At 46.3% G+C, this 22,646-nt stretch overlaps 1 protein-coding gene across 7 annotated transcripts in view; it reads left to right on the top strand.

Moving 5' to 3' along the window:
- LOC140384564 (nucleobindin-2-like) overlaps window positions 1-22,646 on the top strand; it is an 85,752-nt gene that overhangs the window by 41,439 nt on the left and 21,667 nt on the right. For 6 of the 7 annotated variants that reach the window (XM_072466374.1, XM_072466375.1, XM_072466376.1 and 3 more), the window contains exons 4-8: window positions 3,505-3,637; window positions 6,960-7,063; window positions 7,281-7,466; window positions 15,891-15,981; window positions 18,464-18,522. In XM_072466374.1, the coding sequence (XP_072322475.1) occupies window positions 3,505-3,637; window positions 6,960-7,063; window positions 7,281-7,466; window positions 15,891-15,981; window positions 18,464-18,522 (573 nt within the window). The remainder of the gene's footprint in view (window positions 1-3,504; window positions 3,638-6,959; window positions 7,064-7,280; window positions 7,467-15,890; window positions 15,982-18,463; window positions 18,523-22,646) is intronic. The other variant, XM_072466371.1, reaches the window with a different exon arrangement.

The raw sequence follows: 22,646 nt of genomic DNA, 5'->3' as shown, positions 1-22,646 counted from the left end.
TCTCCCTCAATGCCAGCAAAACTAAAGAGCTGGTCATTGACTTCAGGAAGCAACGTACTGTACATACCCCTGTCAGCATCAATGGGGCTGAGGTGGAGATGGTTAGCAGTTTCAAAATCCTAGGGGTGCACATCTCCAGAAATCTGTCCTGGTCCACCCACATCAACGCTACCACCAAGAAAGCACAACAGTGCCTATACTTCTTCAGGAAACTAGGGAAGTTCGGCATGTCCACATTAACCCTTGCCAACTTTTACAGATGCACCATAGAAAACATCCTATCGGGCTGCATCACAGCCTGGTGTGGCAACTGCTCGACCCAGGACCGCAAGAAACTTCAGAGAGTCGTGAACACCGCCCAGTACATCACACGAACCTGCCTCCCATCCATTGACTCCATCTACACCTCCCGCTGCCTGGGGAAAACGGGCAGCATAATCAAAGACTCCTCCCACCAGGCTTACTCACACTTCCAACTTCTTCCATCGGGCAGGAGATACAGAAGTCTGAGAACACGCACGAACAGACTCAAAAACAGCTTCTTCCTCACTGTCACCAGACTCCTAAATGACCGTCTTATGGACTGACCTCATTAACACTACACCCTGTATGCTTCATCCGATGCCAGTGCTTATGTAGTTACAATATATATGTTGTGTTGCCCTATTATGTATTTTCTTTTATTCCCTTTTCTTCCCATGTACTTAATGATCTGTTGAGCTGCTTGCAGATAAATACTTTTCACTGCACCTCGGTACACGTGACAATAAACAAATCCAATCCAATCCAACTACTTTTGACTGTCCTTTTTGAGACTATCGACTACAACATTGGTGAAGAGAATAAAATGGAACTACAGATGGTGCTGCTGGCCACTCTGGCTAGGTTTCTTAACGCAAAGGAGCAAGGTTTGCAATGTTTTCAAAATGTTGCTCTTTGATAGACTCGATACATTTGATGCGAGTGTGGAAGACTGGGCTCAGTATGCAAAACGATGCGCTTTTTTTTTTTCAGGGCGAACGCTATCTCTGGGGAAGACCACCAGAAGGTAATTCTTTTGATGGCCTGCGGGGCCCCAACTTTCAGCGTCATAAAGAGCCTAACCTACCCTGTGGCCCCATACTCCGAGCCGTTTGAGAAATTGGTGGCACTCGTGACAAACCTGACGACCCAATGAGATTGTTCATTGTCCAAATATACTGATTGAATATGGCCGAGAGGTCTCTGGGGAGCACAACTATGCCCAGTTTGAGAAAGAAGGCCTGACCAACGTCTTTGCAGTGATGCAATTTTGCCAATATGTATATGGGCATCGGTTCACTATCATAACGGACCACAGGCCATTGTTTAGAGAGGACAAGCTGATTCTGCCAATAGTTCCGGATACAGTGATGGGTCCTATTGCTAGTGCCGTATCTGTTTGAGCATCACCTGGGCACGCAGGTCGAGAATGCGGACGCTCTGAGCTGGCTCCCATTAGTGGCATGTTCACCATCTCCACCAAGGACTGACTAGGTCGTATCGACCTTAAATTGGATAACTTGCTGGTCACTGCTTCACAAATATGTGATTGGACATAGAAGGACCCAATATTGGCAACGGTTTAAAAAAGAAAATTGAGTACCAAATTCTGTTTTTCCAATTAAGGGGCAATTTAGCGTGGCCAATGTACCTAACCTGCACGTCTTTGGGTTGTGGGGGTGAGACCCACGCAGACACGAGGGGAATGTGGAAACTCCACACGGACAGTGACCCAGGGCCAGGATTGAACCTGGATCCTCGGCGCCGTGAGGCAGCAGTGCTAACTACTGCGCCACCATGCCGCTCGATATTGGCAAAGTTGCATCACATCATCTTACACGGGGGCCAGCAAACCGCCTAAAGAGCTGCAGGCTTTTGAGGTCAAGCAGCAAGAGCTCAACGTGGCGGATGGCATCCTCCTGTGAGGAGCTTACGTTGTGATTCCGAGACAGGCCAGACTCCATTCTACACAATGGACACCCGGGGGTGTCAAAGATGAAAATTCTAGCCAGGAGCTAGGTATGGTGGCCAGGTCTGTACAGTGAGATTGAGTGACTGGCCCAGCAATGCACCACATGCCAGGATCAACAGTAGCTCTCGCCAGCCGCACCACTCCACCCATGGGAATGGCCAGGCCGACCTTTGGTGCACCCACATGCAAATTTTGTCGGACCATTTCAATGCTCGATGTTCTTGCTGATGGCGGATGCTCATTTCAAATGGCTAGACATCCATTGAATGCCGTCCATCACTTCAAAGACCACCTACTACGACTCTCCTTCAGTACCCATAGCATCCCTGAGGTGTTAGTCATGGACAGCAGTACCCTCTTCACCAGTGAAGAGTTTTCACGCTTCATGAAGACAAACTGAGTGAAGCACATCCGGACGGCCCCATACTATCCTTCCTCAAATGGTCTGGCTGAACGACCAGTGCAGGCTTTCAAGAAGGATATGAGAAAACAGGCCATGAGTCCTGTGGAGACGAGGCTGCGTGCTTCTTGTTCAGATACTAGACCACACCGCGTGTTATGACGGGAGTGGCACTGCCTGAACTGTTGATGAGCCGGAGGCTCAGAACGCACCATAGCGTTCCCCGGTATTAGCGGGAAAGCAAAACTGTGATCAGACCTTCCGAGGCAGTACCGAAGTAGATGGACGCAGGTCAGAGGTTTCTGACTGGGTGGTGCAGTGTATGTCTGAAACCTCAGAGACCGAGCCTGGTGGATTCCAGGGACCATGGTGAAACAGACTGGAATGGTATCATACGCCATTAAAAACACGGGAACGGACTGTGCGGAATCACCTAGACCACCTCTGGAGCAGGGATCCAGCTTCTGAATAAATCCCACTGCCAGCTGGGCTCAAGGGGGCCTGGGGACGTGAGATGCATGAAGAGGAGTATTCGGGTTCTGACATGGAGGCTCTGGCATCTGAGTTCTCGGACGATGGCCTCGCCAGGGAACGGTCGCTGATGATTGATGCAAAAACAATATCCCCGACACGCTAATTGCCCCCCAACCCAGCCCCACAACAGCCGCAGGCCCGACTGCAGGCCTGTTAATGCCCTGAGATAAAAACCGGCCCAGAAAGGAGCCGGCATTTCAGAATGGTCCTGGCTGGGACTTGGACTGTTGCTTAGTTGTATTTCCTAGCAGTGAGTAGGAAATAGACTATTTTTCACACTCCTTTTCAGGACTCCTCATTGACAGTATACTGCACATTAGCTTAGTCTGACAGGTGGTGTCTGGGATAGATTGTGGGACTGTTGGTTTAGAATTAATTTTCTTCCAAACACCAACAAGCCATTGAATGTTGTGATGAGCGTTGGTGGTAGGTGGGTTGTGTGGGAGATTGTAGTTTTCTATGGGAAGATAGAGGAGCTGAATTGCTTCTATCAGTAAAGATTTTGTGATTCCTGTGATATTAAATTGATTTTTTTGATCGGTCTGTTAATTTTTATCTTTATTTTCTTTTAATGAAGAGTGGAAAACTGGCTAAAGAACTGAACTTAGTGAGTCATCTTGTAAGAACCAAATTGGATGAATTGAAAAGGCAGGAGGTGTCCCGGCTACGAATGCTTATTAAAGCCAAAATAGATGCACAACAAGGTAAAGGTACTGTACAGAAACAGATTGTTACCTTGTTTCCCACTATGTTAGTCTTTATTAGTTAAGAACATTCAAGCTAGAATATAAATTCCTGGTAAGTGTACTCTCTAAATAGGTTTTGCATCGATTTGATGACCTGCAGAACCATTTCCATATGTAAGACAACTTGAGTCGGACACCGAATATAGTTGCAATTATTGTGTTTGACAAATGTATCCAAGTGGTAGACATATAGTGAAATAAACAATATTACCTTGTTTATTCCTGAGGTGTAACTGTTATTGATTCTTTTGATCCTGACTCCAAAGGAACTCCAGCTTTAAGGCCTTCAGAGACTCACAATGGAACATATACAGTAGTTAAACCATCCTTGTTTCATTGGTGATCTCATCTTTTAATTCAGTTCCTGTACATGACCAGCTTTTTAATATTAAACAAAAGTATTCAGAAATTTGACAGAGAAGATGTTACTGTGGGTAGGTGATTGATATATGTCTGGTATGTCATGGGGGATGGATTTGGCCAAGCAATTACGAATCTTTAAAAATATATATATTTTTATTCAGGGCATTATCCATTTTATGATATACATTCATTCAACTTTATACAATTTTCATAATAAACAAGCAGCCCTCCAACCTACCCCATATCCCCGCCCCCCGGCTATTTGATGACGACTGCCAACTCTTGAAGGAGATAAACAGCATCCACCTTGAATAAGAACCCCTCCTCCGACTCCCTAATGGCATACTCAATTTTCTCCACATTCAGAAACTCCGACAGATCCCCCACCCACGCTATCGTCTTAGGCAGCTCTGAAGCCCCGGCACCCGAGCAGAATCCTGCGGGCTATCAGGGAGGTGAAGGCCAATACATCAGCCTTTCTCCTCTCCTGCACCCACAGCTCATCTAATACCCTTACCCCCCAAAATCTCTGACATTGTTCCGAAAAACGATTTCCAGAGCCTCCACAATTTCAGACAGGACCAGAACATGTGCGAGTGGTTCTCCGGCCCCCTTGAACACCGCTTGCATCTGTCCTCTGCGGAAAGAATCCAGTCACGTGTAGTTTGGCCATGTGTGCTCTTTGCAATTCTTTAAACAGGCTTAGTCTTGCACACGAGGAGGTAGAGTTTACCTTGTGTAAGGCTCTTCTTCTTCTTCTCTCCTCCTCCAACCCCCCCCCCCCCCCCCCCCCCCCCCCCCCCCCCAACCCGGCCAAATGCACCACCCAACCAAGGAAACGTTGCCAGCTCCTTCCGCACAAAGTTCCTCACCTGTAGAGACATGAACCCATTTCCCTCTCAAGAGCTAACATTTTTCCAGCAGTTCTTCCAGCCCTGCAAATCGACCCTCCACAAATAAACCCTAAACCTCCAGTTGCCAGACCTTGTACGTCGAGTCCAACCCCACCGTGATGAATCTGATTCCTTCATATCACCGCTCTTAATGACAACGACTCTAGCTTAAAATGTTGCCTGAACTGATTCCAAAATGAGGCTGTCACCATCCGGCTCGTAGAGTACCTGACTGGTGAGAATGGAAGAGGAGCCAGTACCAAATGTCCTCAAACACCACCCTGGACAGGAAGCTTCCTCCGTCCACCCACAAAACAACCCTTCCTCCACGACCCATTTCCAAACCTTCTCAATATTTACCTCCCAGTAGTAGTACATCAATTTTGGCAATGCCCCGCCCCCCCCCCCCCCCCCCCCCCCCCCCCCCCCCCCAACTGCCTGCCCCACTGCAAAAACATTCTCCAAACCCAAGATGTCTTTCCTGCCCAAACAAAGGCCGAAATCAGCTTATTAATCCTCCCAAAAATGGATTTAGGTAGAAAGATCAGGAAGGATCTGTTTTTGGAAGGACTGTTATTTTCACCATTTGAACCTGCCCTGCTAATCATGGTGACAGAGCATCCCATGCTTTCAAATCCCTCGACCAGACCGGCCAAATTCAGCTTTTGCAAAAATGCCCAGTCCTGAGCCACCTGTATTCCTAAATATCTGAAGCTCAACCTAGCCAGCCGAAACGGCAATTTCTTCAGACCCCCTCCCTGTCCCTGAGGGCTCACTGGAAGCACATCACTCTTCCCCACATTGAGTCTACACCCAGAAAAGGAGCCAAACTTACTCAAAACCTTCATAATCCTTCGCACACAGGAGAGAGGATCGGTTACGTACTACAGCAAGTCATCCACGTACAGGGGGACACGGTGCTCCATACCTCACCTTTCCATATCCTTCCGCTCTGTCGATGACCTTCGTGCTATAGCCAGTGGTTCAATTGCCAGTGTAAAAAGTAGTGGGGAAAGTGGACACCTCTACCTTGTTCCCCTATAATCGAAAGTACCCCAAGCTTAATGTGTTAGTATGAACGCTCGCTGTGGGGGCTTTATACAACAGTCTGATCCAAGAAATTAACATGGGTCCAATCTGAACTCTTGCAAGAGAAAACCCTATTCCAAGCAATCAAACACTTTCTCTGCGTTCATAGAAATTAGTACCACTGGCTCCAACCCCGCCAGGGGCGTCGACATTGCGTTCAAAAGCCTCCTCATATTGGCCGACAATTGTCGATTCTTCACAAACCCAGCCTGGTCCTCAGGAACTCCCCCGGCAGACATTCCTCCAAGCAAGTTGCCAGCACCTTGGCCAATAGCGTCACATTCAATAGAGATATGGACTGAAAATACCCACACTCCTCTGGATCCTTATACTGTTTCAGGATTAGAGAGATGGAAGTCTGTGCCAGTGTGTTTGGAATCTCTCCATGGTACAACAAATCGTTAAACATCTCCATTGGAGGTGCCCCCTCCACCCATCTGCTCCATGAATCCAAGCACCTCCTTCTCCACCCTTGAAATCTTCAGGGATTTGGGGCACGACGTCCAGTCTGGGATCAAGCACACAATTAAAATCCCCCTCCATAATCAGCCGATGAGAATCCAAGTCCGGGTTGGCCGGCAACACCCTCTTAATAAACTCAGTGTAATTATGAATCTTAACAGCCAGAGGGCAGAGGAGATTTATTCTTAACTGATTTTGAACAGAAGATTCAGTGGAAAAGAACTTGCTGAACTAGTGGGCAAGTTGATTGAACTTGGAATGGGCACATGCCTTCCAGCACAGACTATTGTCTGTGGTCCAAATAAGCTGACTCTTCTGGGTACAATTGTATCTTGATTTAGATCCATTTACTTAATTTGTTGTAAATGCACTCTGTGTCATTCTGAGAAAGTATTGCCATCAGTGACAAAGTCATTTAAAAGAAAACATTAAACATTGGTGGTTTGCGCATTAATCTCCTCTCTTTTTACCGTTTTCAGATGCAGGGATCGACCATCATGCTTTGTTGAAACAATTTGAGCACCTCAATCACCAAAACCCCCATAGCTTTGAGCCCGAAGATTTAGAACTATTGATTAAAACTGTAAGTGGTCATTATGTGCTGTGCAATGTGCACTTATGAATCTAAACTTTCAAAGCATTGATTAATGTAATACTTATGTTGCAGACCATTCTGCTTGTGCTCTGGAAACCAGTGTTTCCATTTCCACCTTTTCCCCTTATTCCAGGTATCACAAAGAACTTTGAGGTTGTTGTGTTTGGATTAGTATAAATTTGTTTTTTATTTTTAATACATACAGGCCACCAGTGATCTGGAAAATTATGACCAAGAACGGCATGAAGAATTTAAACAATACGAGATGCTGAAGGAACATGAGAGAAGGGAGTATTTGAAAACATTAGATGAAGAAAGGAGGAAACAGGAGGAGGCTCGATTTGATGAACTGAAAAAGAAACACCAGGATCACCCAAAAGTTAATCATCCAGTAAGAGAAACCTCACAGTAAATTGAAAAGTAAAGTAGATTGTGCTGTTGGGGTGCTTTGTAACTTAGCTTGAATTAATTTGAACATTGTTGAAAGTGAGAAAGCCAGGAGAAGGGCCAAGGCTTATCGTTTAGGAATTGTGACTTGTTCTGGCAAATGTTTTTGTTATTGACTAGATCTTCATCCAGACCAGTATTTTCATTGCGTCTCTGGGACATTATGCAAAATTGAAGTAATCAAGTAGCAAATTGCACCAGCTACAGACGTTGTAGACATTCAGAGAATGTCACATGATGAAGTAAACACTTGTGCTATTCATGAGGCAGGACATCCAAACTGAAATGCATAGGAGCGTAGCTGAGATGAACCGAGTATGTGGGTGACACGGTAGCACAGTGGTTAGTACAGTTGCTTCACACTCCAGGGTCCCAGGTTTGATTTCCAGCTTGGATCACTTGTCTGTGCGGAGTCTGCATGTTCTCCCCGTGGCTGTGTGGGTTTCCTCCGGATTCTCTGGTTTCCTCCCACAATCCAAAGATGTGCAGGTTAGGTGGATTGGCCATGCTAATTACCCTTAGTGTCCAAAAAGGTTAGATAGAGTTACTGGGTTGTGGGGATAGGATGGTGATGAGGGCTTGGGTATGGTGACCTTTCCATGGGCCGGTGCAGACTTGATGGGCTGAATGTCCTCCTTCTGCACTGTAAATTCTATGATTGATTATCTTACAAATTTATAGTTTATGATATACTCCTGATAACCAATTGAAGGATGAAAGCAGAGACAATTAGTTTGGATTTATTCCCAGAGTGAAGCATTACAAGAATATACCTCCTAACAAAACCCTTACCCCACTATCAGTAAAGCTCTCCTTATATGTGCTCAAATAATGGCCCAATCATTGTCTTCCATCGGAAGACCGTTAACCACAATTGATGCACAATAACATAGAACATAGAAAAATACAGCACAGAACAGGCCCTTCGGCCCACGATGTTGTGTCGAACATTTGTCCTAGATTAATCATAGATTATCATTGAATTTACAGTGCAGAAGGAGGCCATTCGGCCCATTGAATCTGCACCGGCTCTTGGAAAGAGCACCCTACCCAAAGTCAACACCTCCACCCAACACGAAGAGCAATTTTGGACACTAAGGACAATTTATCATGGCCAATCCACCTAACCTGCACATCTTTGGACTGTGGGAGGAAACCGGAGCACCCGGAGGAAACCCACGCAGACACTGGGAGGATGTGCAGACTCCGCACAGACAGTGACCCAAGCCGGAATCGAACCTGGGACCCTGGAGCTGTGAAGCAGTTGTGCTATCCACAATGCTACTGTGCTGCCCTTAAGAACAAATAAATCTACACTATATCATTTTACCGTAATCCATGTACCTATCCAATAGCTGCTTGAAGGTCCCTAATGTTTCCGACTCAACTACTTCCACAGGCAGTGCATTCCATGCCCCCACTACTCTCTGGGTAAAGAACCTACCTCTGACATCCCCCCTATATCTTCCACCATTCACCTTAAGTTTATGTCCCCTTGTAATGGTTTGTTCCACCCGGGGAAAAAGTCTCTGACTGTCTACTCTATCTATTCCCCTGATAATCTTATAAACCTCTATCAAGTCGCCCCTCATCCTTCTCCGTTCTAATGAGAAAAGGCCTAGCACCCTCAACCTTTCCTCGTAAGACCTACTCTCCATTCCAGGCAACATCCTGGTAAATCTCCTTTGCACCTTTTCCAAAGCTTCTACATCCTTCCTAAAATGAGGCGACCAGAACTGTACACAGTACTCCAAATGTGGCCTTACCAAAGTTTTGTACAGCTGCATCATCACCTCACGGCTCTTAAATTCAATCCCTCTGTTAATGAACGCTAGCACACCATAGGCCTTCTTCACAGCTCTATCCACTTGAGTGGCAACTTTCAAAGATGTATGAACATAGACCCCAAGATCTCTCTGCTCCTCCACATTGCCAAGAACTCTACCGTTAACCCTGTATTCCGCATTCATATTTGTCCTTCCAAAATGGACAACCTCACACTTTTCAGGGTTAAACTCCATCTGCCACTTCTTAGCCCAGCACTGCATCCTATCTATGTCTTATTGTAGCCGGCAACAGCCCTCCTCACTATCCACAACTCCACCAATCTTCATATCGTCTGCAAATTTACTGACCCACCCTTCAACTCCCTCATCCAAGTCATTTATGAAAATCACAAACAACAGAGGACCCAGAACTGATCCCTGCGGTACGCCACTGGTAACTGGGATCCAGGCTGAATGTTTGCCATCCACCACCACTCTCTGACTTCTATCGGTTAGCCAGTTCGTTATCCAACTGGCCAAATTTCCCACTATCCCATGCCTCCTTACTTTCTGCAGAAGCCTACCATGGGGAACCTTATCAAATGCCTTACTAAAGTCCATGTACACTACATCCACTGCTTTACCTTCATCCACATGCTTGGTCACCTCCTCAAAGAATTCATTAAGACTTGTAAGGCAAGACCTACCCCTCACAGATCCGTGCTGACTATCCCTAATCAAGCAGTGTCTTTCCAGATGCTCAGAAATCCTATCCTTCAGTACCCTTTCCATGACTTTGCCTACCACCGAAGTAAGATTAACTGGCCTGTAATTCCCAGGGTTATCCCTAGTCCCTTTTTTGAACAGGGGCACGACATTCGCCACTCTCCAATCCCCTGGTACCACCCCTGTTGACAGTGAGGACGAAAAGATCATTGCCAACGGCTCTGCAATTTCATCGTGGGGCAGCACGGTAGCATGGTGATTAGCACAATTGCTTCACAGCTCCAGGGTCTCAGGTTCGATTCCCGGCTTGGGTCACTGTCTGTGTGGAGTCTGCACATCCTCCCCGTGTGTGCGTGGGTTTCCTCCGGGTGCTCCGGTTTCCTCCCACAGTCCAAAGATGTGCAGGTTAGGTGGATTGGCCATGATAAATTGCCCTTAGTGTTGGGTGGGGTTACTGGGTTATGGGGATAGGGTGGAGGTGTTGACCTTGGGTAGGGTGCTCTTTCCAAGAGCCGGTGCAGACTCGATGGGCTGAATGGCCTCCTTCTGCACTGTAAATTCTATGATAAAATCTCTTGCTTCCCATAGAATCCTTGGATATATCCCATCAGGCCCGGGGGACTTGTCTATCCTCCAGTTTTTCAAAATGCCCAACACATCTTCCTTCCTAACAAGTATTCCCTCGAGCTTATCAGTCTGTTTCACACTGTCCTCTCCAACAATATGGCCCCTCTCATTTGTAAATACAGAAGAAAAGTACTTGTTCAAGACCTCTCCTATCTCTTCAGACTCAATACACAATCTCCCGCTACTGTCCTTGATCGGACCTACCCTCGCTCTAGTCATTCTCATATTTCTCACATATGTGTAAAAGGCCTTGGGGTTTTTCTTGATCCTACCCGCCAAAGATTGTTCATGCCCTCTCTTAGCTCTCCTAATCCCTTTCTTCAGTTCCCTCCTGGCTATCTTGTATCCCTCCAACGCCCTGTCTGAACCTTGTTTCCTCAGCCTTACATAAGTCTCCTTTTTCCTCTTAACAACACATTCAACCTCTCTTGTCAACCATGGTTCCTTCACTCGACCATCTCGTCCGTGCCTGACAGGGACATACATATCAAGGACACGTAGTACCTGTTCCTTGAACAAGTTCCACATTTCACTTGTGTCCTTCCCTGACAGCCTATGTTCCCAGCTTATGCACTTCAATTCTTGTCTGACAACATCGTATTTACCCTTCCCCCAATTGTAAACCTTGCCCTGTTGCACGCACCTATCCCTCTCCATTACTAAAGTGGAAGTCACAGAATTGTGGTCACTGTCTCCAAAATGCACCCCCACTAACAAATCTATCACTTGCCCTGGTTCATTACCAAGTACTAAATCCAATATTGCCCCTCCTCTGGTCGGACAATCTACATACTGTGTTAGAAAAGCTTCCTGGACACACTGCACAAACACCTCCCCATCCAAACTATTTGATCGAAAGAGTTTCCACTCAATGCTTGGGAAGTTAAAGTCATCCATGACTACTACCCTGTGACTTCTGCACCTTTCCAAAATCTGTTTCCCAATCTGTCCCTCCACATCTCTACTACTATTGGGGGGCCTATAGAAAACTCCTCACAAGGTGACTGCTCCTTTCCTATTTCTGACTTCAACCCATACTACCTCAGTAGGCTGATACTCCTCGAACTGCCTTTCTGCAGCTGTTATACTATCTCTAATTAACAATGCCACCCCCCACCTCGTTTACCACCCTCCCTAATCTTATTGAAACATCTATAACCAGGGACCTCCAACAACCATTTCTGCCCCTCTTCTATCCAGGTTTCCGTGATGGCCACCACATCGTAGTCCCAAGTACCGATCCATGCCTTAAGTTCACCCACCTTATTCCTGATGCTTCTTGCGTTGAAGTATACACACTTCAACCCATCTCCATGCCTGCAAGTACTCTCCATTGTCAGTGTTCCCTTCCCCACTGCCTCATTACATGCTTTGGCATCCTGAATATCGGCTACCTTAGTTGCTGGACTACAAATCCGATTCCCATTCCCCTGCCAAATTAGTTTAAACCCTCCCGACCAGTACTAGAAAATCTCCCTCCCAGGGTATTGGTGCCCCTCTGATTCAGATGCAACCCGTCCTGCTTGTACAGGTCCCACCTTCCCCAGAATGCGCTCCAATTATCCAAATACCTGAAGCCCTCCCTCCTACACCATTCCTGCAGCCACGTGTTCAGCTGCACTCTCTCCCTATTCCTAGCCTTGCTATCACGTGGCACTGGCAACAAACCAGTGATGACAACTCTGTCTGTCCTGGCTTTTAACTTCCAGCCTAACTCCCTAAACTCGTTTATTACCTCCACACCCCTTTTCCTACCTACGTCGTTGGTACCAATGTGCACCACGACTTCTGGCTGCTCATCCTCCCCCTTAAGGATCCTGAAGACACGATCCGAGACATCCATGGCACCCGGGAGGCAACATACCTTCCGGGAGTCTCGCTCGCGACCACAGAATCTCCAATCTATTCCCCTAACCTTTGAATCTCCTACAACTATTGCTTTTCTATTCTCCCCCCTTCCCTTCTGAGCCCCAGAGCCAGACTCCGTGCCAGAGACCTGGCCGCTAGGGCCTTCCCCTGGTAGGTCATCCCCCCCCAACAGCATCCAAAACGGTAAACTTGTTTTGAAGACGAACTGCCACGAGGGATCCCTGCACTGTCTACCTGTTTTTTTTTTTTCCCCTGACTGTAACCCAGCTATTCTTGTCCAGTACCTTGGGTGTGGTTACCTCCCTGTAACTCTTCTCTATCACCCCCTCTGCGTCCCGGATGATCCGAAGTTCATCCAGCTTCAGCTCCAGTTCCCTAACACGGTCTTTGAGGAGCTGGAGTTTGGTGCACTTCCCGCAGGTATAGTCAGCGGGGACACCGGTGGTATCCCTCACCACCCACATCCTACAGGAGGAGCATGCAACTGGCCTAGCCTCCATCCCTTCTTACCTTACAGAATATAGATGCCCTGTGGACCAATTGGATATCCGCCCTCCAACTCTGCTCCCAATCAGCTGCACTCTCTGTAAACTCTTGGCTCCCTTCTCGCTCTTTTTGGAAATGAAATGAATGGAGCACCTAACTCCCTCAGTCACCAAACTCTCATTTGGTGCGCTCAAATGCATCAAATTCAGCACTCTCTCAGTCACCAAACTCTCATTTATAGCACTCAAATGCGCCAAATACAACACTCCCTCAGTCACCAAACTCTCACTATCGCACTCAAATGCACCAAATTCAGCACTCAGTGCAAACAAAGTCTGCACTGTAGGGGATCACCTCCACACCGTGAATCTAGCCTCCGAAAACTGGCCCAATCCAATCAACCAACCAACAAGCTCCAGCTGCAAGTGCCTACAAGTAGAAACTTTGTCCAAAGCTGATTGGAAATTCACCTCCTTCTAAACCAAACAGCAACTTTTAAGTTAATTAACTAAATAAAAGAAAGACTAGACTTTAGATAAAAATGAAGCCTTATACTCCCTCAGTCACCAAACTCTCACTATAGCACTCAAATGCACCAAATTCAGCACTCAGTGCAAAAAAAAAATAACATGTAATGGGGAGGGAATTCGGAGAGATAAGAAATTCCACAATTCAGAATTCTTGGGAAAATAAAGGGTCAGAGTAGGGGCATTTCAATGGATTACAAATTTGCTAAAATGCCCTCAATTAGAATAATATATTGTATGAAATGATGCATGTTTCGATGAAAGTTGTATTTTTCTAATTTATGTTGCCTATTACATTAGCATAGCAAGCTTTTCAATAATTATTTTCCCTTAGGAATAAAGATTAAAGTGGATTGGAAAGACATTGCAGTTGGGTTTAGTCCATTGTCTGATGCAACACTTACAATCACTTGAAAATAAAGGCAACTGGCATTGCATCTTGAAGCTTTAAAATTGTTAAAACACCTAAAATCCCTCCATGAGATTTTAATATGGTGAGTTCAGCCACCTCACTGCCAGACGTTTGAGATGTCTGTGATTCCCAAGTAGCAATGGTTTAGTATTTTGCTATGATACTATATGACCAAACTATGCCTTCCTATTCCCATTTTCAAGCAGACCTTACATGTGATCAGAATTTGGTGATTGTCATGCCCAAAATTCATTAAAAAAATCTCAATCTATTTCATTTCCATGTTCTCTGGTTTAAATCTGCTTTTCAAAATGAACAATTGCTGGACTGATTAAAATATCCGCAACTGATCACATAATGGTACTTCGGGAAGTCTGATTCGTTTAAACATGAAAAAAAGGATACCACATCAAACCCCTGGAATATAACACTCCTTGCATTGTATAAACATTCCAGCCAAGCCAACACAATGGATTAGCAGACGGAATGTCTGCCCCAGTAAGTTTTGGTCAAACACAGCGATTTGTGACTCCTTGGCCGGGATTCTCCGACCCTGCTGCGGGTTGGCGAATCCCCGGAGGGAGGCGGGAATCCCGCCCTGGGGGAGGTGGGGTGGGGGGGGGGGAGGAGGAGGCCCAAGGTGGCCTGGCGTGTGATCGGGGCCTACCGTGGGGTCCTACTTTACACCACGCCGAGCCTCTGTAGGGCTCCGCCATATTGTCCCGGGGGCCAGTGCGGAGAAGAAGGGAACCCCCGCGCATGTGCGGAAATACGCCAGCCCTTCCTCGCATGCGCGTTTGGCGCCGACTGGAGCTGCAGGAACCACTCCGACGGCAACCTAGCCCCCAGGAAAGGTGAGAATTCCTCACTTTCAGGGCCGTTGACGCCGGAGTGGTTGGCACCGGTTTTCACGCCGGCGTGGGGACATAGCCCCATTATTGGAGAATCCCGCCCCTTATCTCTAACTTTGTATTAATAGTTCAATAGCTAACTGCTCAAACACAATAGGTTTTAACCAGGAGATCACGTTAGCTAAATAGCATGACCTAAAATTACTCTCTCCCAAGACTTTGAATTCCTTTAATTATACAGCTTTTGAATTTTATCTTCGGTTGCAAATCAACCTCTGAAGAAAACTGCACTAGCCTGCCTTTGACCTCCGTCTCTCTCAAAATCTGATCTCCAGAATGAGCCCTGTACTATGCCTACAGAGTGAATTAGATTCTTGGATACAAGAATACTTTGCCGAGTTCCTGGGACCAAACCCAGGAAACCTGCTAGGCAAAGAACCTTCATTAGACATGACTAGCTGCATTTGTGTGAAACAATAATACTTATTTTTAACGAAATCTTTACCCTGACCACCTTTCTTTCCCTTATCTCTCATTTATTGTATGAATGCAACAGGAGCAAATGTTGTGAAACCCCTTCCCATATTTTGTGTGCGCGTGTAAAATAAACCAACTCTCAATTTATCTTCTCTCGAGTTTGCTGTGGGGCTAATAATAAAAGATTGGATCACTCCAAAACTAAAGGGTGGGGATAATTCATCCCCAGTTTTACAAGGTGAAATCAATACGTTTCCTGTTTACATATGAGTACTGACTGGAGAAATCAGGCAAATTGAAATTAATCCCGCTCCTCGCTGTAAATGCTTTTTTTTCAAGGGGCAATTTAGTGTGCCCAATTCTCCTACCTTGCACAGCTTTGGGTTGTGGGGGTGAGACCCACACAGACACTGGGAGAATGTGCAAACTCCACACGGACAATGACCCGGGGCCGGGATCGAACCCGGGTCCTCGGCACCATGAGGCAGCAGCTAATCACTGCACCACCGTGCCGCCCCACCTGTCTGTAACGTGATCATTTGGAACAATGGCTGTAACTTTACCTTCTACTGGGTGCTATATGTTTAGCATTAAAGACGTTTTACCTGCTGTGTGTCTTGTTCTCAGGGAAGCAAAGATCAGTTGAAAGAAGTTTGGGAGGAAACTGATGGCCTTGATCCTGAAGATTTTGATCCCAAGACCTTCTTCAAACTGCATGGTAAGATTGCGACTGATTCATTTCTCAGCCTCTTGTGGGGGCCCGATAACCCTGATAAGAACACCAAGCAATTGAGATGTTGGCCAGATTTTTGTCAGGGTGGCAGCTGCTCCCACAATGTGCCGGAAAGCTGGGAGCCACACTGTCTTGGACATTTGAGGGAAACCTGACCCCCACATTATGTCCAATGAGCTGCTGTTGGGACTCTCATCCCAGTTTTAAGGGTGGAGAATCCACCTTCAATTGGTGGGCAGTAGCTCTTCAGTTCCAACAAGGCAGGTTGGGGATTGTGCTATTCCCACTTTCAGGGGACAAGAATGTCCGATCAGGAAGACACATCTGTCATGATGTCGCAGGGAGAGTGCCAGGAGTCACCCGGCAGAGGGCCCACCCACTGCTGCTAAGATGCCGACGGCAGCACGAAGAAGCATTAATTGGCTATTGTAGTGACTCAGTAGGCCCCTGCATGGGAGAGCCACCTTCCACCGTCATCCCCACCCTCAACAAGCAATGCCATGGTGCCATGAAGGTGACTACATGTCAGCACCCGCCTTCCATCTTGATTTTTGCCCCTGATGCTTTGGCAATGTTGGACTGGCACCCAGGTGGCACTGCCAGGGTGTCCAGTGGCACCAGCAGTGCCAGGGCACCACCCTTCCCAGAGAGCCATCTCTGAGGGCCTCCCATCCCCTGGGAGACACCCACGAGTGCTGTTCCATCCAATCCCTGTTTGTGGAGACCAAAACTGAACGATTCTTGTCCAAGGCGCCACGGTAGCACAGTGGTTAGCACTATTCCTTCACTGCAGCAGGGACACTGGTTCGATTCCCGGATTGGGTCACTGTCTGTGTGGAATGTGCACATTCTCCCTGTGTCTGCGTGGGTTTCCTACGGGTGCTCCGGTTTCCTCCCACAAGACCCGAAAGACGTGATTGTTAGGTGAATTGGACATTCTGAATTTTCCCTCACTGTACCCGAACAGGCGCCAGAATGTACCGACTAGGGGGTTTTCACAGTAACGTCATTGCAGTGTTAATGTAAGCCTACTTGTGACAATAAAGATTATTATTATTAGTGTGGCTACTCGGGAATTTTCACAGTAACTTCATTGCAGTGTTAATATTAGCCTACTTGTGGTACTAAAGAAAGATTATTATTATTTTCATTAAGGTCTCCTAGGCGAGGGAGTTAGATCCATGCCTTGGTTAGATCTCGGGAATGAATATTTGAGTGAGATTATCTGTCTCGCTCCAATATGCAGATTTTCTAAAATCACAATGGGCAGGCTTCACATCACAACATCTTGTGAGATTGCATTAGATCTCGTGAGGCATGGCTAGCTGCGTAGATCACGGAAACGGGGCGCAGAATTGGAGAATCGCCGGGGAGAGGGAGGCGTGAATCACACGGCGCCGACGCCACTCTGACGCCGGTCCACCGAATCTCCGGCGATTGGAGAATCGGCGCCAATGGCACCGGCGTGGTCGCCGAGGCGCCGGTTGAGCGGCCTCCCCGCCGATTCTCTGCGCTCGATGGGCCGAGTGCCCGCCTAGTTCGGCTGAGTCCCGCTGGCGTAGTTCGCGTGTGGTCCTACCCGGCGGGACCTCGGCGTTCATGCTGTGGGGGCCGTCCGGGTGTGGGGGTAGGGGGATCTGACTCTGGGGAGGGCCTCCACGGTGGCCAGGCCCGCGATCGGGGCCTACCGATCGGCGGGCGGGCAAATCCCAGGGAGGGCCTGTGATCATCGGCGACGGGCCCCTGTAGGGCTCCGCCATGTTGCCCGCGGGCCGACGCGGAGATGGCAACCCACACGCATGTGCGGACCCGCGCCACCCTTTTTGGCACCCGTACCGGCAGCTGGAGCTGCGTGAAGTGCTCTAGTGCCATGCTGGCCACCTGTGCGGCACAGGATCGCGGCTCCTAGGAGCCAGATGTCGCCGTCGTAAAACGCTCCGGCGTTTACGACGGTGTCAACACTTAGCCCCATCATCGGAGAATCCCGCCCGGGGCCTCCTAGCATTTATCGGCCACGTTGCGCTGTGGCATGCTGCTTTTCGGGCGCAACGTGGCCGGTAGATCGCGCCTATTGAATACTACAGCGAGGACGCCATTCAGCCATTAAATCTGTGGTGGCTCTTTCGAAGAGCAATCCAGTTGGTCCCATTTCATCCACTCTTTCTCTATATCGCTGAAATTTTTTTTTCTTGATCAAATATTTATGCAGATCCCCTTTCACAGCTGTTATTGTCATGTTCAAGGTCATGTGATGGACTAAATTTGAAACTATGAAATTCTCACTTGGATTAACATTTTCTTTAAAATGACGGGCAATGGTCTTAATGATAATTCACTGATCGGTACTTGGAGTTGAAATCATTTCGAAAGGTTCTGGGTAGAGAACAGGGACAGTAATTTCAAGTTTCCGTTTGCACATTTACAGCATACAGTTTATTATTAACTGCAAGAGTATTTTTCTTTGCAGATTCAAATGGTGATGGATTTTTGGATGAGCAGGAGATGGAAGCATTATTTACCAAAGAGGTATCAACTATTATTCTATTTATTTTTAGAGAACATTTTCACAATACCTTCACTAGAATTACTGAAGTCAATCGCCGTATCCATTAGGCCATGCGGCCATGGGCCTCACAATACCTTCACACTAAATCGTGCAAAGTTAAGCTATATTTGGAGCTGTCAGTTTGTTCATAAATTCCATGCATATTCCATGGTCAAATTCGGAGCAGGATTGCAGATGAACGCTTGGAGTCACCTGTGCTGCTGTTGAAACCTCCTTTATACAGCAGCATGTGAAAACATGGCCTCCATTAGTTCACTGACTTTCCACTGTTTCTATGTGTGATTTTTAACATCACTTGTCTCCTCTCAATATTAGCCCCCCCGCCCCCGCCTTGGACCTTTTTTAAACCAACCTTTCACTTCTTCTTGTGCTAGCCATCTGCTCACCAACTCTTTGCCCTGAGAGCACCACATTTTCTTTCAAAGTAAATTAATACTGTGCTAACTGATTGGGGAAAACCCAATGTAAGTGTTCATGTGTATTTGGAATCGTGTTACACAGTAGATGGCACTGAATCTCTTTTCTTACCGAAACATTTTTTTGCCATTGGATAGCAAAGCAATGATCCAGCATGCATCTATGATTAGGTGCCTCTCCGATCAAACAATTTCCCATGGATACAAAGTGCAAAAATTTTAATATCTCCTTGATCTGCCCTTCCTGATTCACATATATTGGATTTCAAACTATTGACCATAGTCATAATAATGTGGAATGTCTGCTCATGAATAGCTCACCCGACCTTTGTTTAACAAAATTTTCACCTTGGAAGCTAAAGCTAACACGTGCCCATAGTCAATGCACTGTTATAGATGAGCCCCTCACCACTGGTAAAGTCCAATGGCCTGGTATTAAATCCTGTTTCTCACTTGACCTCCAATGTTTTGGATTACCACAGCTACACCCTCTTGATAACTTCACTTGATGATCTGACAAATATATATTTTGAAAGCTGGGCTCCTAGACTTTGAATATCATTCTTTTTGAATCTCTTCTTTGTAGCGGGGTGACCATACTGCCTTCCTGCAAAGGAGCCTATAATTGGTGACCACCCCGCACAATGTCAGTGCCTTCTAAATGTTTTACAAATGCTGATATAACTCAGCAGTCTTCCAACAGTCATACTTAATTAAAAGATGGACTAGACTCCAAATTCATCTCATGAAATTAGTGTTGCTAACTCTGGTTTGGCAAATGATTTCAGAGCACTTGATCATGTGATATTTAATCACGTAATTTTAACACTTTTGCAAATATTGTTGCATTTACCTTTGAGCAGCTTAATACCACCAAGTCTTGAATTTAAATAATTATACAGAGGTGAATAATATAATTCATTCATTAAAACACTTTTTAATATTCATTTGCGGTATGTGAGTGTCGCTGGCTTTGCCAACAATAATTGTCAATCCCTCGTACCCTTGAGAAGATTGTGGTGAGCTGTCACTTTGAACCGCTGGGGAACTTCCAGCATTTTGACCAGTAAACAGTGAAGGAATGGTGATATAGTTCCAAGTCAGGATGGTGAGTGGCTTGGAGCAGAACTTCCAGGTAGTGGTGTTCCCATGTATCTACTGCCTGTGTCCTTCTAGATGGTAGTGGTCGTGAGTTTGGAAGAAGCTGCTTAAGGTGCCTTGGTGAGTTCCTGCAATGCATCTTATAGTTGGTACACACTGCTGCCATTATTCCTCGGTGGTGGAGAGATTGAATGTTTGTAGATGGGGTCCCAATCAAGTGGGCTATTTTGTCCTGGATGGTATCATACTTCTGGAATGTTGTTAGAGCGACACTCATCCAAGCAAGTGCAGAGTGTTCCATCACACTGATTTGTGACTTGTGGATGGTGGACAGGCTTTGGGGGGGGGGAGGGTGTTCAGGTGACGAGATGCTTGCCACAGGAGTCTGTGACGAATGTAGGAATTTCAGATATTGTATTCTGTGTATTTGGCGCAGTAAGTGTTAAAAGCCTGAGTTAGAGGGCAGCACGGTGACGCAGTGGGTTAGCCCTGCTGCCTCACGGCGCCGGGATCCCAGGTTCGATACCGGCTCTGGGTCACTGTCTGTGTGGAGTTTGCACATTCTCCCCGTGTTTGCGTGGGTTTCGCCCCCACAACCCAAAAATGTGCAGGGTAGGTGGATTGGCCATGCTAAATTGCCCCTTAATTGGAAATAAATAATTGGGTCCTCTACATTTTTATTTTTTAAAAACTTTTTTTAAAAAGCCTGAGTTAGTATGTGACTGCTGCAGTCATGTTTTTAATATAAATCCTAGTTTGAAAGACCACTGTGTTTTGAAGCCAGAGTTGCAATTAAAGCATTGTAAAAAGCTTGGGCTAATGGAATGTTGTTTGGATTAAGAGGATTCCCTGTGGAGGTGACTAGATTGCAGCTTGGTAAGATTATGCAATTGCTGTAGGAACCTAAGTATTGGGCATTTTGCAAAAAGGCGGTGTTAGTTGAGTTTTAGATGGTGATGTGAGCAGAAATCAAGCATTTCAGTTCAGTTAAAAGATATGTTGTAGCTAGATCAGCATTTTTCTTTCCCAGCATTCAGAAGAGTGTGATTGGAAGATGAGCTGAAACAAGCTGAAGCAGCTTTTGAAGAAATACAGCCAAGGTTTCTGCATGGTTCTGACACAATTCAGATCTTTTCTTTAGGCAGCATCAAAGCATCTCTTTCACAAAGAACATCTCTGTAAAGCAGGTATTCCTGAGGGCTAATTGTATTTTAACAGTGGATTGAGCGTTGAGATGGTTTGAATGGGAATAAAGATAGCAGTTAAGGGTTACTGTTTTCACGATATTGATTAGTATTGTCCAAGGAGTAATTGTAAGCTACTTTCTGGTGTGTTGTTAAAGATATTTTAATACTGTGTTAGTAATAAAGTTTCTTTTAATATACCATATTATACCAACTCTGGTTCGGCCGCATTTGGAGTATTGCGTACAGTTCTGGTCACCGCATTATAGGAAGGACGTGGAGGCTTTGGAGCGGGTGCAGAGGAGATTTACCAGGATGTTGCCTGGTATGGAGGGAAAATCTTATGAGGAAAGGCTGATGGACTTGAGGTTGTTTTCGTTGGAGAGAAGAAGGTTAAGAGGAGACTTAATAGAGGCATACAAAATGATCAGTGGGTTAGATAGGGTGGACAGTGAGAGCCTTCTCCCGCGGATGGAAATGGCTGGCACGAGGGGACATAGCTTTAAACTGAGGGGTAATAGATATAGGACAGAGGTCAGAGGTAGGTTCTTTACGCAAAGAGTAGTGAGGCCATGGAATGCCCTACCTGCTACAGTAGTGAACTCGCCAACATTGAGGGCATTTAAAAGTTTATTGGATAAACATATGGATGATAATGGCATAGTGTAGGTTAGATGGCTTTTGTTTTGGTGCAACATCGTGGGCCGAAGGGCCTGTACTGCGCTGTATTGTTCTATGTTCTATTGTTCTATGTTCTATATCCCTATTCTTGTCATGAAATTACTCTTGGAACAAGGTATCCTTTCCTCAGTTTTACAAAATTAAAATAAAATATTGGGGTTTCTGTCCAGTATCCTAACAACTGTTGAGGTCTCGTCCAAGATCGTAATAATTCCCAACCTCTGACTTGTTCTTGTAGCCACAGTATTTATACGCTTGTCCAGTTCAGTTTCTGGTCAATGGTAACCCACAGGTTATTGATAGTTGGGAATTTACTGATGGTGATGCCATTGAATGTCGAATGGTTAGATTCTCTTTTGTTGAAAATGGTCATTGCTTAACTCTCATGTGGCATGAATGCTACTTACCAGCCCAAGCCTGAACATTGCTCCAGGTCTTGCTGCATTTGGGCATGGGCTGCTTAGTATCTAAGGGTATCTTTAGGGGTGGCACGGTAACACACTGGTTCACGCTGTTGCTTCACAGCTCCAGGATCCCAGGTTCGATTCCCGCTTGGGTCACTGTGCGGAGTCTACACATTCACCCCGTGTCTGCGTGGGTTTCCTCCGGGTGCTCCGGTTTCCTCCCACAGTCCAAAGATGTGCAGGTTAGGTGGATTGGCCATGTTAAATTGCCCTTAGTGTCCAAAAATAAAGGTTTGGT

This window comes from Scyliorhinus torazame, chromosome 10 (genome assembly GCF_047496885.1).
Source record: "Scyliorhinus torazame isolate Kashiwa2021f chromosome 10, sScyTor2.1, whole genome shotgun sequence".
In the NCBI taxonomy this organism is placed as follows: Eukaryota; Metazoa; Chordata; class Chondrichthyes; order Carcharhiniformes; family Scyliorhinidae; genus Scyliorhinus; species Scyliorhinus torazame.
The sequence above is the reverse complement of the archived record's forward strand: the minus strand, read 5'-3'. Positions and strand labels throughout refer to the sequence as shown.